Source organism: Mobula hypostoma, chromosome 17, assembly GCF_963921235.1.
Source record: "Mobula hypostoma chromosome 17, sMobHyp1.1, whole genome shotgun sequence".
Taxonomy (NCBI): domain Eukaryota; kingdom Metazoa; phylum Chordata; class Chondrichthyes; order Myliobatiformes; family Myliobatidae; genus Mobula; species Mobula hypostoma.
The window spans coordinates 14,260,574-14,277,855 of record NC_086113.1 but is presented as its reverse complement, the minus strand read 5'-3'; the positions used below and the strand labels follow the sequence as shown (position 1 = coordinate 14,277,855).

Sequence of the window (17,282 nt, the reverse complement as noted above, 5' to 3'; positions counted from 1 at the left end):
ACTGGTGTTGAAAAGAGAGAAAAAATATTTCCACAAAATGCTGAATAAAGCAAAAAAAAACCCTAATTTTGATAAAATAATATTTTTATATAGAAAGGACTGAAAGCAAAGCAATATAAATTTAGAGCGCCAGTGCTCATAATAATGATACAAATTATTTGCCAAATTCGTGAACTGGTTATATTCACGTTCACGTCAATGTGGACATCTTTGCTTTTGTTACCAACTGAAATGCAATGACGTAAAAACTTTAGAAAATTTACAATGTTTCAAAAGCTGTTGTGTTGAATGGATTATCACTTTTGTTAAGACTTTCAGCAATGGCTTATTTCAGAAGCTTATTATTGAATTTCCCCATCATTGTTTCTTCTAAAGCAGTAGTTCCCATACCCTCCTCCAAGAATTCTTTGTTGAATCGTACTCAAAATGCACAGCCAAATTTTCTTTATTTCAAATAATTCTGGACGTAAGTAAACTCTGATTAATGCCAGACTAATATTTCTCAATGCAGGCAACTGATTTGTTCCCGTTTCCAATGAAGGAGGGAAGGGTATTACGATGCATGATAAACTGCTGCCTGAAAAAAATGTCCTTACAAAACGAAAGCACTGAAATTAGGCCTGGTAGCAGTCATCTTTGGGGAAAATCCGTGAAGACACTGTCTTTGCACTTACTGAAGCCTTGCTACATGTGGTTAAAAAAAAGACAATGCAGATACAGGATAGCAAGATAACCAACTGAGTACTGGCAATCCATTCATTTTAGAACTTGGTGTTCAAGCTTTGACTTTTCATGAACCCCTATGTCAGAATATGTCTTCAGCAGCGGACTGATTCAATTTCAGATTCCGACTGATTTATCACATGTACATCAAAACAAACAGTGCACCTAAGGACAGGACTCCATCCTGTGATCTTAAAGTGGTCATGAACCATCTCAAGTAAGGTAGATTTCCTCTCTGGTGTGACTCTAAGTTTATTTTTGAGCTTTAGAGAATTGTTTCAAGATGTGGAAGTCTAGTGGCTTTGCACTGACTTTATGGAGGGAGAGGGAGAGAGGAAGAAAGAGAGAGAGAGAAAGGGAGGGGTGGAGAGAGAGAGAGAGAGATCACCTTACACATTTAATCTTTCACCCTTAGCCCTTGACTTCTAGTTCTAGTCTCACCCAATCTCAGTAGAAACATCCTGCTTGCATTTACCCTATCTATACCCCTCATAATTTAGTATTCCTCTATCAAATCTCCCTTCAATCTTTTACATTCCAGGGAATGAAGTTCTTTGCTTTCTTTCCTTCTAACTCAGGTCCTCCAGACCTGACAGCATCCTTGTAAATCTTCTCTGTACTCTTTCAACTGTATTGACATCCTTCCTGTAGGTCGGTGATCAGAACTGCGCACAATACTCCAAATTAGACCTCATCAACATCTTAAACAACTTCAAGATAATATTCCAACTCCTGTACTCAATTCTTTGATGTATGAAGGCCAATATGCCAAAAAGTTTCTTTACAGCCCTATCTACCTGTAACACAACTTTCAATGAATTATGGACCTTTATTCACAGATCCCTTGGTTCTACCACACTCCTCATTGCCCTACCATTCACTGTGTAAGATCTACACTGGTTGGTTCTACCAAAGTACAACTCCTCACACTTGTCTGCATTAAATTCAGTCTTCCATTTTACAACCTATTTTGCCAGCTGATACAGATCCCACTACAAGCTTTGATACTGCACCCTTAATCCTGGTGTCATCCGCAAATTTGCTGATCCAGTTAACCACAATATCATCCCGATCGTTGATATAGATAACAAACATCAACAGTTCCAGCACTGATCCCTGTGGCACTCCAGTAGTCACAGACCTCCACTCAGAGAGGCATCTATCTACTACCATTCTCTGACTTCTCACAATGCCAATGTTTAATCCAATTTACTACCCTGTCTTGAATGCCAAATGACTGAACCTTCTTGTCAAATTCCTATGCAGGACCTTGTCAAATACCTTGCTGAAGTCCATTTAGGCAACATCCACTGCCTTGCCTTCATTATTTTTCCTGGTAACTTCCTTGAAAACTCTATAAGATTGGTTAGACAAGACCTGTAACACACAAAGCTATGGTGACTATCCCTAATCAGTCCTTGTTTATCCAAATACTCACTTATCCGGTCCCTTCAACTATCTTCCAATAACTTTCCCACTATTGATGTCAGGCTCACTGGCCTATAATTTTTCTGGCTTACTTTGAGGGCCTTTCTTAAACAACATTAGCTGTCCTCCAATCCACTGGTACCTCACCTGTCACTAAGGATGATTTAAATATCTCTGCTAGGCCGCTGCAAGTTTTGCACTTGTTTCCTGTAGGATCCGATTGGAACACCTTGTCAGGGACTGGGGATTTGTCCACCCTAATTTGCCACAAGAGAACAGACGTTTTTATTGAGTCCATGACCTCGCAGCTGCTTTGCCTCACTTCAGTAGACTCTATCTTCCAAGTAAATACGATGCAAAATATCCATTTAAGATCTCCCCCATCTCTTTTGGCTCCACGCGTAATTACCATTCTGGTCTTCCAGAGGACCAGTTTTGGCTCTTGGAACCCTTTTGCTCTTAATATATCTGCAGAAACCCTTAGGATTCTCCTTCACCTTGTCTGCTAAAGCAAACTCATGTCTCCTTTTGACCCTCCTGATTTCCTTCTTAAGTGTTCTCTTGCATTTCCTGTACTCCTCAAGTACTTCATTTGTTCCTACCTGCCTATGCCTGCAATGCACCCCCTTTTCTTTCTTAACCAGGGCCTCAATATCTCTAAACCTGTTATCCTGACAGGTTTACAGCCACATACAAGCTTTGTACTCTCTAAATTTCACTTTTGAATGCCTCCCACTTACCAAGTACACTTTTGCCAGAAAACAGCCTGTCCCAATCCACACTTGCCGGATCCTTTCTGATGCCATCAAAATTGGCGTTTTTTTCCAGTTTAATATCTCAATCCACAAACCAGCATATTTACTTTGAAACTAACAGCATTGTGATCAGTAGATGCAAAGTGTTCCCCTACACTAACTTCTGTCACCTGCCCTGTCTCATTCCCTAAAGCAGATCAAGTACTACACACTCTCTCATTGGGACTTCTTTGTACTGATTTAAGGCAGCTTTCCTGAACACATTTGACAAACTCTATCCTATCTAGTCCTTTTACAGTATGTGAGTCCCAGTCAATATTTGGAAAGTTAAAATCACCTACTATCACAACATTATGTTTCTTGCAACAGTCTGCGTTCTCTCTACAAATTTGTTCCTCTAAATCCCTCAGACCCTTGGGCGGTCTATAATATAGCCTTTTTTGTGTGGTCATACCTTTCTTATTCCTCAGTTCCATCCATAAAGTCTCACGAGATGAGTTCTCCATTCTGTCCTGACAGAGCACAGCCATGACATTTTTTCTGACCACCCCTCTTCCTTTAATCCTTCCTGGTCTATCACGTCTAAAACAATGGAACCCTGGAATATTGAGCTGCCAGTCCTCCCCTCCTGCAATCAAGTCTCACTAATGGCTACAATATCATAATTGCAGGTGTTGATCTATGCCTTTTCTACAATCCTTGCATTGAGATATATACAGCGCCGAACATTAGTCCCACCTTGCTCAGCCTTTTGACTCCTGGTTTTGCCTGCGGTCTTTAACAACACGTCTCCACAACCACTCCACTATCTGTTCTGGCACTCCGGTTCCCATCCCCCTGCAACTCTAGTTTAAACCACCCCCCTGCCCCATGCAGTATTAGCAAACCTTCCCACTTCCCATTAGTCCCCGCCAGTTAAGGTACAAGCCACCTCTTCTGCATGGGTCCCACCTTCCCTGGAAGTGAGCCCAATGTTTGTAGCTTTTCATTATTTGCCTCCTTTTGCTTGCCTGCAAAAACCACAATGCTGCCAATGAAGTATTGGACAAGAAGGATGCATTTACTTTGGTCATAAGGATTCAGCAGACCCTGAGAATGACACTACCAAAATTTTGCTTGGAGCTAGTGACACTGTTCAAAATTCTTCTGCAGGATACCAGCAGATGGGGGGATTTTACAAGGATTTCAAGCTTCACTATTGTGCAGGTTGATCCTGACCACATGAAATCAATGTTTTTTGGGAACTGTGTGTCGACTTTGCCCTACATCAAAACTGCAAGGGACTTCCATGCCCCATCTTTCACGCATTGAGTAAATATAAACTGCAAGGCACAGAGGTCCACAGGTGGAGTCTTTTAGATACATGAATATGAAGAGATTGGGGGGTGCAGATGACACACAAAGAGAACATTCGATATGAACTGCCATCAAGATCAGCATAACATCGTGGGCCGAATAGCCTGTACTGCTCTATGTTTTCATAGTGTGCACACAGTTCACAAGAAAAGTTGATCTCCACTTCTACATTGGAAAGAATGGACTCTGAACTATGTACAAAATACTCTTTGAATTTTTTTTTTGAAACGATGAATGCAGGCTTTCTGGTTTTCGTTCCAATAGGACTGGCATGTCGTTATCCAGTCCTCTGCATCTGTGCGCAGTTACCCTGTCAGAGATTTATCTGTGTGTCCCACAGCATCATTACCACAAACCGAAGCTTGGACTATTCTTCACCCTTTGCCTGGTTCCCAGTCACTTGTGCCCAGTGCCGTGCCATGCACGGATCCTGATTTTACAATGTTTTCTAGATTATGCCGGGTGCTATATCGAGCAGCAGGGAGTTTTAAATCCAGTGATTTTGTTTATTATCATTCCCACTTTTTTCTGCTCTACGTGGCCTTGGTTGGTGACAGATCATGGTCTATCTGTAAAGAGGAAAATAGAACATAGAACCCCAGTGCAGACCCTTCAGCCCACAATATTGTGCTAGCACTTTAACTTACTCTAAGATGAATCTAACCCTTCCCTCCCACATAGCCCTGATTTTTTTTCTATCATCCATGAGCCTAACTAAGAGCTTCTTAAATGCCCCTGATGCATCTGTCCCTATCAACACCCCCAGCAGGGCATTCCATGCACCACCAATCTGTAAAAGAAACTTACTCTGACTTCCCACCCACCTATAATTTCCTCAATCTCCTTAAAATTATGTCCCCCTCATATTAGCCATTTCTGCCCTTAGAAAAAAGTCTGGCTGTCCACTTGATCTATGTCTTTTATCAACTTCTACACCTCTATCGAGTCACTTCTCATCCTCCTTTACTCCAAACAGAAAAGCACTAAGCTCATCAGACATGTTCTCTAATCCAGACAACTTCCTAGTGAATCTCCTTTGCACCCTCTCTAAAGCTTCTACATCCTATAATGAGACAACCATCAGTGAACACAATTTTCCAGGTGTGGTCTTCCCAGGGTTTTACAGAGCTGCAACATTTCCTCATGGCTTACGAACTCAGTTCCCTGGCTAATGAAGGCCATCACAGCATCCAGCTTCTTAACCACCCTCTCAGCATGCACAACAGCTTTGAGGGATCTGTGGACATGGACCCCAAGATCCCTCTGTTCCACCACGCTGCCAAGAATCCTGCCATTAACCTGGTATTCTGCCTTCAAATTCAACTTTCCAAGATAACTCACTTCATACTTCTCTGGGCTGAACTCCATCTCTGACTTCTCAGCCCAGCTCTGCTTCCTGTCAATGTCCCGTTATAACCAACAACGACCTTCTACGCGACCCCACAACTCCACCAATCTTTGTGTTGTCTATAAGTACAGGGGTGAGTTCGTGATGAGGGTTTTCGCAGTGAGGTTTGAAGTAAGATGGTTGTCACCCATCTGTCTTGAAGGACAATGGGTGATGATTCAAGATTCAAGATTCAAAAAACTTTATTGTCATTCTAACCATACATCAGCTCTGCAGGGCAGAATGAGACAGCGTTCCTCAGGGGCAGTGCAATCATAACATAACAAACGCAACACTAAATAATAAACATAACAATAAATAGTAAAACACAACAGCCACATGTCAGTTAAATCAGTTATAAGTGTCCAGTGCAAGTTAAAAGTGTCCAAAGCAGAGTCAGGTGGAGCAGCTATTTAGCAGTCTGACTGCCTGTGGGAGGAAGCTGTTTAGTAGCCTTGTGGTTTTAGTTTTGATGCTCCTGTAACGTTTGCCTGATGGCAGAAGAACAAACAGTTCATGGAGAGAGTGTGAGGGGTCTTTAATGATGTACCGTGTCTTCTGGAGGCATTGACTCTGAAAGAGGTCTTGGGCAGAAGGTAGAAGAGACCCCAATAACCTTCTCTGTTCCTGCTCTCTGCTCTGGTCATCATTACAAGCCTGGGCAGAAGGTACAGAGATCCTGAGGTCTCCCTCTCAGCCTCACCAGTGTAGTCCAAAGGAAAGCTTATCAAGCAATATGTTTGGCACCAGCTCTGCTACAGGAGTAGCTGGAATTTTCTGTCTGGGTTTACTCCTGTAGCCTTCGTCTCTCCCGAGGCTGCCCACCAGGCAGTGGGGCTATCTATCCATACCTGGGGAACTGGTTCACGAGCACCATGGTATGTCCTCATGTCCGTGGGCCTGTGTGCTAGGTGTACAGGGGCCAGACCTCCTCCCCGTCCTCTGTAGATTGGCCTGTCTGAAAGGAGTTCAGTTTCCGTGTGTCACCAGCGAGATGGCATTAGATGAGGCTTGCAGTTGGAGAGCTATGCACTGGCAGGGAGAGACTTAAACATTCAGCTCTCCTTTTCGCAAGACTGCTAGCCAGTGGTGGGAGCTGAAAGTGAGAGCGACAAGCACTACCCACTACACTACCATGCTAGACGCACCACACCAACCATTTCGACACTTTTGAAGTAAGAATTACATGCTTCAACCACCCATAGTTTGAATTTTTTTAACTGTGTCTAATCTGTTTATAGGATGGGTAGTAAATTTCTGTTTGGTGAGTCCTGGATACATAGTGCATCAGCTAGTGCTTGAGGCTAGTAGTATATTTTGGCAAGATATGATCTTTGATGTGCATTCATTGACTTTAACCACTTATGTCAGATAATTGAAGTTCTTGTGGCATTGCATTTATTCCTCATGATTTCGCGTTGTTAATGCCCAGAGCCATCTGCTCCATCTGCCTTAAAAGTGTGTATTTCTCCCTTCCACTTCCATTACCCAGCCTATTGTGCAGTGTTCAAAATACTGTGTATCTTGCTCTCTCTCTCATATTGCACCATTCTCCAGTTTCCAGGATCATTTTCAATTCTGGAATGCAAGCTCGCATCTGCTCCAGACACATTGCATAAGCACAGGGGATTCAGCAGATGCTGGAAATCGAGAGTAACACGTACACATTGCTGAAGGCACTCAGCAGGTCAGGCAGCATCTATGCAGAGAATTAACAGCACACATTTTGGCCGAGACCCTTCATCAGGACTGGAAAGGAAGTGGGAAGGAACCAGAATAAGACAGTCGGGGAAGGAGTACAAGCTGGCAGATGATAGGTGAAGCTAGGTGAGGGGGAACGTGGATGGGTGTGAAGATGGTGACAGGTGGAAAAGGCAAAGGGCTGAAGAAGAAGAGTGTCTTCAAAAGGTACATATCTTCTTTAAGAGATACATGTTAGCATTAACTGAAATTAGTATCTCTTAACATTGACAGAAACCTTAGAAGGTTTCCAATGATTCTAACCGGATGGTGCAATCACAACCAGAGGATTGCTTGGAAGTAGCTTTCTGGCTATCTTGGTGGATAATTACATGTCGCGATCACTGGATGACATTTTTGCCGGCTGATGAATTTTAAAACAGCAGCAGACTATGCTGTTTATGTAACTGGTGCATGTTGTGTAATATAATTTAAAGTGCACAGAGTAAAGGTAAGAGTTTGTCCTAGGTGAAACAAGTGTGCTAAAAATTATTTTTATCAAAGTGGGCTGCCCATGTGTCCATTTCAAAACCCTTCTGTAGCAACTTGCTGGAGTATGTAGCAGAGAAGCATCACGCAAACTCCAAGAAGGAGATAGCTCATTCAAGCAACTATTTATACGCCATCTGGAGCATCAGTTTTTTTTTTGCTGTTGCCACTGACATATCCAAAATATTCATTTCTATGTTCTCCACCAGACCCTGAAGACACTGATATTTAGAAAATACATATTGTACTCCACAAATTCAGTCATGTTCCATGCACACTATTTCTCAATTTTAAGGGCACTTACACCACTATGTAGTGATGATCCAAATTTATTGGGTCAGATTGAGCTAACTGGTTGAGAACTCCCAGCATGCAATTGCTCCCAGATGAGGGAATCCTCAGCTGATACAAATCTCGAGAGTTCTGTGCCTGATCGTCATGCAACCTTCCCTCATTTCTTTTCCTGGATTCCCAATCCACTTGGGGTTCCTATCCAGTGACAGCCTACCCTGGGGTTGGAGGCCTGTACTTTGTGTGTGAGTGGGTGGGAGAGGGGCTTGTTCCTGATATTGTTTTATTGCTGCTGTTGCTGTGTTGTTCTGTTGAACATTGTGGGCATGTTACAGTGACATCAGAATTGTGCTGACTCTTGTGCACATCCTTAAAGATAAAAATTAGGTTTATTTGTCATGTATACATCAAAACACTACACTGCACTGCACAGGACCGAAAGAAGTTGCAGAGGGTTGTAAGTTTAGTCGGCTCCATCTTGGGTACTGGGCTACAAAGTACCCAGGACGTCTTCAAGGAGTGGTGTCTCAGAAAGGCAGCGTCCATTATTAAGGACCTCCAGCACCCAGGGCATGTCCTTTCCTCACTGTAACCATCAGGTAGGAGGTACAGAACCTGAAGGCACACACTCAGCGATTCAGGAACAGCTTCTTCCCCTCTGCCATCTGATTCCTAAATGGACATTGAACCCTCACTTTTTAATATATACTATTTCTGTTTTTTGCATGGTTTTTAATCTATTCAATACAGTATACGTATACTGCACTTTATTTATTTATTTTCTTCCATATTATGTTCTGCATCGAACTGCTGCTGCTAAGTTAACAAACTTCACAACACATGCCGATGATAATAGACCTGATTCTGAAACATACAGTGAAATACATCATTTGCGCAAATCAAATTGCAGAGGGTTTTGCTGGGCAGCCAGCAAGTCTCGCCATGCTTCCCGCACCAACGTAGAATGCCCACAGTTCACTAACCCTAACCATACATCTTTGGAATGGGAGAGGAAATGGAGCACCTGGAACAAACCCAGACAGGGAGTCACGGGAAGAATGTGAAACAAATTTTGCAGGGATTGAATTCCTATCCTACAACTGGCACTTGAAAGAGTGCAGAGAAAATTTACAAGGATGTTGCCAGGACATGAGGACCTGAGTTACAGGGAAAGGTTGAACACGTTAGGTCTTTATTCCTAGGTGTGCAGGAGAATGAGGGTAGACCTTATAGAGGTGTACAAAGTTATGTGGAGTATAGGTAAGGTGAATGCAGGCCGGCTTTCTTTTCTCAGGTTGGGTGAGACTAGAACTAGAAGCCATAGGTTTAGAGTGAAAGGCAAAATAAATGTATAAGGAAACAAATTATGAGCTTTTGACAATTAGAGGATGCAAAATTGCAGAATTCCAATTATTCCATAAGGAGAAGCTCTTTTTAGTTAATATTTCTACTGAAAACACGAGACTTGTAAAAAAAATAGGAGTTTTGTTTGCCTTCCAACCTGCCTTTATCAAGTTAGGACTTCCTGAGAGGAGTATAAGTTCAAAGTAAATTTATTGTCAAGGTATGTATATGTCACCATCTACTACCCTGAGATTTATTTTAAAGCACACTAAATAAATAGGTTATGATCAAATCATTTTTTAATGATTAAAATTATATAACCTAGTCAAAAATACAAGGGTTACTGAAACCTCAGTTAACGAATTGTACGTACATTGTGCAATTGGGAATATTTTAGCCATTTAATAGTGAGGATGTTGAGTAGAGATATTTCAGCAAAAAAGTAAGAACTTCCATCGGATAGAACATAATTTATATCCATTTAATTAGTTGTTCTGAATTGTGGCATTATAAATATGGCTTTTAATTGCATTTTAAGTAAGTCAATAATGTTTGTTCCACAGCACAGCAATAAGTGTGACAAAAACAAATACAGAAACTGCTCTAAGTACCCAGTAGGTGAGCTATATTTGTGAAACATGAAAAGTTTTAAATTGAGGGTTAGTTTTTTTCTAATGTATTAACTTGTATCACATATACCATAATTAAATAGAATTAGTTGAATTTATGAACCTAATAGCACACATTTTGAACCAGTGGATGATAGAAATGTTTGAAGCTGATTGAAGAAAATGCTTTGTCTTTGCGAGTTTTGCTCGTAATTGATATTGCTAAATGCATAAATCATCCCAGACGTACAGTGAGAGTATTTTTAACCAACTTTTCATTTCTTTTATCCCAGGATATCGAAGACCATGTGGCTTTCCTAATAACCGTTCCAACCGCTTTGGCTATATTCTTCACAATTTTTGTTCTGGTCTGCATGGAGGCAGTATTCCGGAAGCTACTGCACGTGTTTTCTCTTGTAGTTTGGGTGTGCCTGGTTGCTATGGGTTACCTCTTCATGTGTTTTGGTGGTATCATTTCTCCATGGGATCAGGTAAGAGTGCTGAAATGCAATGGAATATGATTTTGTCAGTCAACAGTAACATTTATACATAGACTATTTTACACTGGAGCTTTTCTTCTTTGACACATTGTTAGGGGTATATCATAACCACCTAGTAAGCGCTAATTGAAAGAAAATAAATATGATTAGCACAATTGCAACATTGAACCTCACCTTCTGGTTCCTCATTAAGTAGGGAACAAGTAGGGACATTTGATACACTCTTAGATAGGCAGATGGGAGATGGAAGAGTGGAAGGGTATGTAGGAGAGAAGGATTAAATGATTTCAGAGTAGTTAGATATATAAATATAGGCATCCGTTAGTCTTGTGAGACCATGGATTTGCGCCTTGGAAAGTTTCCAGGGCGCAGGGGCCTGGGCAAGGTTGTATGGAAGACCAGCAGTTGCCCAAGGTGCAAGTCTCCCCTCTGCATGCCACCGATGTTGTCCAAAGGAAGGGCACTAGGGCCGATACAGCTTGGCACCGGTGTCGTCGCAGAGCAATATGTGGTTAAGTGCCTTGCTCAAGGACACAACACGCTGCCTCAGCCGAGGCTCGAACTAGCGACCTTCAGATCACTAGACCGACACCTTAACCACTTGGCCACACGCCAACACCAGAACAGTTAGAAGAGTTGGCACAACGCTGTGGGCTAAAGGGCCTGTACTGTGCTTTCATGTTCTATGTTCTATGACTCCAAAAAAAAATTTTTAAATGCCATGATATTTGGCATTGGTATTGGTTTCTTTTTGTCACATCTACCAAGATACAATGAAAATCTTGTCTTGCATACTGTTTGTACAAATCAAATCATTGCACAGTGCATTGAGCTACAATAAGACAAAACAATAATAATGCAGAATAAGGAGTAAAAGATACCTAAAAAGGGCAGAACAGGTAAACGTTAAAGTGCAAGATCATAACGAGGTAGATTGTGAGGCCAGGAGTATATCTTATCATACAAGAGGTCTGTTCAAGGGTCTGATAACAGTGGGATAGAAGCTATCTTTGAGCCTGGTGGTACACGCTTTCAGGCTGTTGTCTTTTCTGACTGGTGGGAGAGAGGAGAAGAGAGCATGTCCGAGATGTGTGAAGTCTTTGATTGTGCTGACCGCTTTACTGAGGCAGTGAGATTACGGGCAAAGTCCACAGAGGGGTAGCCGGCTTTTGTGATGTGCTGAGTTGTGTCCGCTGCCCTCTGCAGTTTCTCTCAGCCACGTGCAGAGCAGTTGCTGTACGAAGCCTTTATGCATCCAGGCAGAATACTTCCTGTGGTGGATCAATTAAAAGAATCAGCAGGGATATGCTGAATTTCTTTAGCCCGCCTGAGAAAGTAGAAGTATTGGTGAGCTTTCTTGGCCATGACATCAATATAGTTGGACCGGAGCATGTTCACATCTAGGAACATGAATCACTAAAACCTCTCAACCTCTACACCAATGATCTAGACAGGAGCACGTGCACAGCCACCATTTCTGAAGTTAGTGACGTGCTCTTTTGTTTTGTTGACATTGAGGGAAAGGTTGTTGCCATGACACCATGTCACTAAGCTCTCTATCTCCTTCCTGTACTCTGAGTCATTGTTACTTGAGTTGAGCTTGTGAATTTGTTGCTTTGTGATTGTTTGCGTAGAAATTGCTCAATGTCTCCAAAAACACAGTTAGCTACACAGTTGATGATGGCCAGTAAACATTCTGCCTGCGGACCAGCTGCTGAAGGGCTCATTAGTGCATGAGGCCAAAGATATTTTACACAACTGTACAAGTCTTGTACACTCAAGAGCCTTCCATAACATGGTGTGCAGAGGAAATCTGGGAAGCTGATGGGAAGGTTTGATCTTGGGCACTGGATGGGTTGAGAAAGGAATTTAAGCCTAGCTCATTGTGGGAGGTTGGTCGTCTCATGGGAGGAAGGTAGGATCGATGACCTGGAATCTAGTTATGAAACACAAGAGATTCTGCAGATGCAGGAAATCCTGAGCATAACACACAAAAGGCTGGAGGAACTCAGCAGATTAGACAGCATCTTTGGAGGCAAATAATTCAAGATTCTGCCCCCTTCCTTTCCAATCACGATGAACAGTCTTGGATCGATACAAATTATTCTCCTCTGTATATGACATCAAAAAGCCCAAGTCTGGGAATTACTGTTGTTTAAATAGCTGAATGATGAATAAATACACTGCCACCACCGAAATCTTGCCACGAGGACAGCAAGCTATTTACTGTTTACTGTTTACCTGGGCTGCGCACTACATGCATTTTGAATTATATTTTATTAACTTACTTGTGGTAATATTTTGTTTTGTGTGTTGCATGTGATACATGTGTTGTGGGTGCTCCATGGTCTGGAAGAAGTTGTTTCATTTGTTTGGTTTATACTGTATGTACACTCAGATGACAATAATTTTGAACTTTGTTTATGTATTTACTTGTTTTATTTATCAAGAAACATCGTGGAATCAGCTCTTTCAGCCCTTTGATCCAAACTGCCTGATTTAATCCTAGCCCAATCAAGGGACAATTTACAATGACCAATTGACCTACCAATCGAACTTGAACTTGAACACTGGCAGTTCCTTTGGACACCACACTGGCGTTAGCCATTATGATTTTGCTCAATGTAATTCCATCTTTGCAGACTTTCACCATTCAGAACTGACAGAAAACTCCATTTCAGAGAATTTGCATAACAGACAGGGAACAAACTGCACTTTAAAAACAATTAAAATTCAAGTGCTTTACGAGTGAACTCTTAGTTTCAATTGAAAGCTGTTGTTGAAGTATTTCCTTTAAAAGATGTAGACTCAACCTAGATACTAAAACAGCCTTAATGAATGAGCACTTTCTGTCCTCCAATCATTTCATTTTAATGGTAGGAAATGTGCATCTACGTTAAGTTTGATTTTTCATGTGCAATCAGTGCAGGTCAAAATTAAGCATTAAGACTGGAGACTTTAACCCACATTATAGTAACAATGGTAATATTATACTAACCACCAAATACATAATTATATGTTATATATAATATATAATTAATTTATCTTCAATTGATTAAATGAAATGTGCTTTTGTGTGTTTGAGTGAGACGGGCTATATTTCATTAGGAGTTTAAGGAGATTTGTTTTGTCACCTAAAACACTCAAATTTCTACAGATGTACCATGGATAGCATTCTGACTGGCTGTATCATTGTCTGGGAATGGGGGTGGGTGTGGCTACTGCACAGGATCAAAGTAAGCTGCAGAGTTGTAAACTTAGTCAGCTCCATCATGGGTACTAGCCGCCGTAGTATCCAGGACATCTTCAAGGAACAGTGCCTCAAAAAGACAGAGTCCAACTTTAAGGACCGCCACCATCCAGGATGTGCCCTCTTCTCATTGTTACCATCAGGAAAGTGATACAGGAGCCTGAAGGCACACACTCAGCGACTCAGGAACAGCTTCTTCCCCTCTCACATCTGATTTCTAAATGGACATTGAATCCATGAACTCTACCTTACTACTTTTTTAAAAAATTCTGTTTTTGCACTACTTATTAAATTTAACTATTGTTTATATATACTTACTGTAATTCAGTTTTTTGGTATATTGTACTGTTGCCGCTAAGTTAACAAATCTCACGGCATTCATGGGTGATATTAAATCTGATTCAGATTCTGATTCTGAAAAAGAAAGCAGTGGGGTGGTTACTGGGTGAAACACAACTGAAAGTATGTTGGTATATATTCATCTTGGAGAGACTCGAGTTATATTAATCTTAACAGTTTTCTTAGATTAATGCATTGGGTTATTTCTACCTGTCACTACAAAGGGAGACAAGCACACAATCAAAGCCAACAGGACAGTCAGCAAGGATGACATTGTGCTGTGCTTTGGATGAAATATAAAACTGAAGCTTCATTTGCTTATTTCAGATTGACCTTGTTTCAGGACTTTTTAAAAACAAATCAAGATGTAAGTAAATTTGAAAGGCTTTTCATGAGCTTTGAGACACGGGAGTATTCTGAAGCTCTATGAAGCACAAAATGTTACTGCTGGATTTTCTAATTTTACATTGACATGTCTTGCATGTCCAATTACTTTATAGCAAATTCCGGAGAGCAAGTGCAGCATCTAAAGTAAAGGCATCCTATAATTGTGGTTTTTCAGTGTGAATATTATTGCTATAGCTGTGGGCCTGGCAGTCATAGACCATAGGAGCAGAAGTATAGCCATTCATCCCAATGAATCCGCTTCGCTATTCCATCATGGCTGATTTATTATTCTTCTTTACCCCATCCTCCTGCCTTCTCCCCATAACCTATGTACCTATCAAACTCCTCTTTAAATATACCGATGACTTATCCTTCACAGCCATCTGTGTCAATGAATTGCCCAGATTCACCAGCTTTTGATTCAAGAAATTCCTCCTCATTCTGTTGTATTCTGAGGCTGTGCCCTCTGGTCTTAGACTCCCCCACTATAGGAAACCTAGACCTTTCAGTATTTGATAGGTTTTCCCTCCTCATCTTTCTAAAATCCTGCTAGTACAGGTCTAGAACCATCAGACTCTCCTCATATTTCAACCCTTTTATTCCAGGGATTATTCTCGTGAACCTCCTCTGGAGCCTTTCCAAAGTCAGCACATCTTTCTTAAATAACGGGCTCAACACTTCTTACAATACTCCAAGTGTGGTCTGAGCAATGTTTTATAAAGCCTCAACATCACATCATTGCTTCTACATTCTAGTCCTCTTGAAATCAATGCTAAGATTGTATTTGCTAGTTTGTTTTCCAGGTGCTTTCTAGATGGTTAAAAAAAACTTTAAAGTATAAACTAGGCAAAGATTTAGAAAGTTCTCCTCAAGTTTAACCAAGAAGGTACATATCTATTCAATTTTCACCCAGGGGAAGTAGAACTGCAGCCGTTCAAAGAAAGCCAGCAAGGATTTGGAAAGGGTTGTTCATGGCTGACAAACTTCACTGAATCGAAAAAATAACTCATTGACTTTGTTCTTTCTATATGGATTTCCAAACAATGAATAGCCGTCATTCTGTTATTATCATTGGAATAACTTTTCACTTAACAGTCGATATTTTCCCTAATAAAATGGGCTTACTTCATGTCAGTCTAACAGAGTACGGTGAGTCATATTACCCAGAGGTTACTTGTCTTCCCCTTGATATGAAATGTGCAAACAGCAGTAAAAGAAGCTCCAGAAATATCCCAACAGCAACAAATGAACCAGTTCCAGTCCCAGGAGAAGCTGATTCTGCTATGATCATTGTGACATTCTGTAACAACTCCGTATCACTGTGCTATTAGTCTGGTATGTTCCTTTTCTAGATAAAACAGTTGCAAAGACAGAGAAATTGGGGACATTGTCTGAAGGTTAATATTCCATGAGGGTTATTTAACTTCTCCATTGGACAGCTTTCTCATTTTAGGCATATCCCTTGGTGTTTCATCTACTTATTTTTTAATATATATTTGTCTGTTTGTTTGTTTATTTATTGAGATACAATACGGCACTTCAAACCACACTGCCCAGCAATCCCCTGATTTAATCCTAGCCTTATCCCAGGACAATTTACAATGACCAACTAGCCTCCCAACCGGTAGGTCTTTGGACTGCAGGAGGAAACCCATGAGGTCACGGGGAGAACGTACAAACTCCTTACAGACTGAGGTGGGAATTGAGCCCCGGTTGCCTGTACTGTAAAGCGTTGTGCTAACCACTACGCTACCGAGTCGTGCTTATTTGCGAGGAGAACTTTACAGAGTGGATTGGGTTGCATGTGCTAGATTCAGATTCGTTTATATTTGTATCCACCAGGGATGCAATGAATTTCCTTGCCTGCGTGTGAAGCCCACAGAGCATTCAGAATACCTAGTGTACGGGGTCTTTCTTTTGTTACATTTAAAATGGCGATTTTGTTATGTTAATCTGGGGAATGCGGCTTTGTTGTGTTTTAACGCTGCAGAGAGTTTGCGCTAACAGTTTGTTTTACTTTAAAATGAGATAACAGGGTTCTATTAGCCAATGGGTGGTTATGTATCGTTTTGTTTTCGGATACCATGCTGTATGATATGACTGTGGACTGAGTTTTGGCGGCGAGCCGGAGGAGAGACGAGGAGGACAGCGGACGTGCGGAGGGGCTCCGGTTGATCACTCAGGGTGGTCCCGAGCCGTGAGTCGACGGAATTCGGGTGGTCGTCTGACGTCGAATTGAGCTCCAACGGTAGCGCGCGAAGAACTTGGACTTTGATAAGTGTTGGCGCTTTTTTTTCCATTACTTTCCTCTCTGTATCAAATGCATATTAATGTCATAGAATTAGTAATATCTATAAAGTGTATTTGTTAAAATTTACTGGGTGTGCTGGCTGATGATTGATGTTTGTGATTGATTTGGGCGGTGACTGACCCTGAGGGGAGTGTTGAAGCAGGTGCTGGACGGGATTTCCCCTAGACATACACGAGCCAATATAACGGAAAGTTACACTAGTAATACTAAAAACAACAAGAAACACAGAAACAACAGAGTGGTGAATGATACAGAGGTGCAAAAATAAAAGAAAAGAATCCTAAAGTGACGATAATGATGAGGGTTTGAGAATGTGACAGCACCACCAGCCAAGGGAATGTGAAAGAAGCGATTGGTTTAGGTGTCTGGCAGCA

General features: G+C 41.3%; 1 protein-coding gene across 3 annotated transcripts in view; it reads left to right on the top strand.

Annotated features, from left to right (window-relative positions):
* LOC134357865 (adenylate cyclase type 2-like) overlaps positions 1-17,282 on the top strand; it is a 523,538-nt gene that overhangs the window by 203,174 nt on the left and 303,082 nt on the right. For all 3 annotated transcript variants that reach the window (XM_063069584.1, XM_063069586.1, XM_063069585.1), the window contains exon 3: positions 10,415-10,612. In XM_063069584.1, coding sequence (XP_062925654.1) covers positions 10,415-10,612 — 198 coding nt within the window. The remainder of the gene's footprint in view (positions 1-10,414; positions 10,613-17,282) is intronic.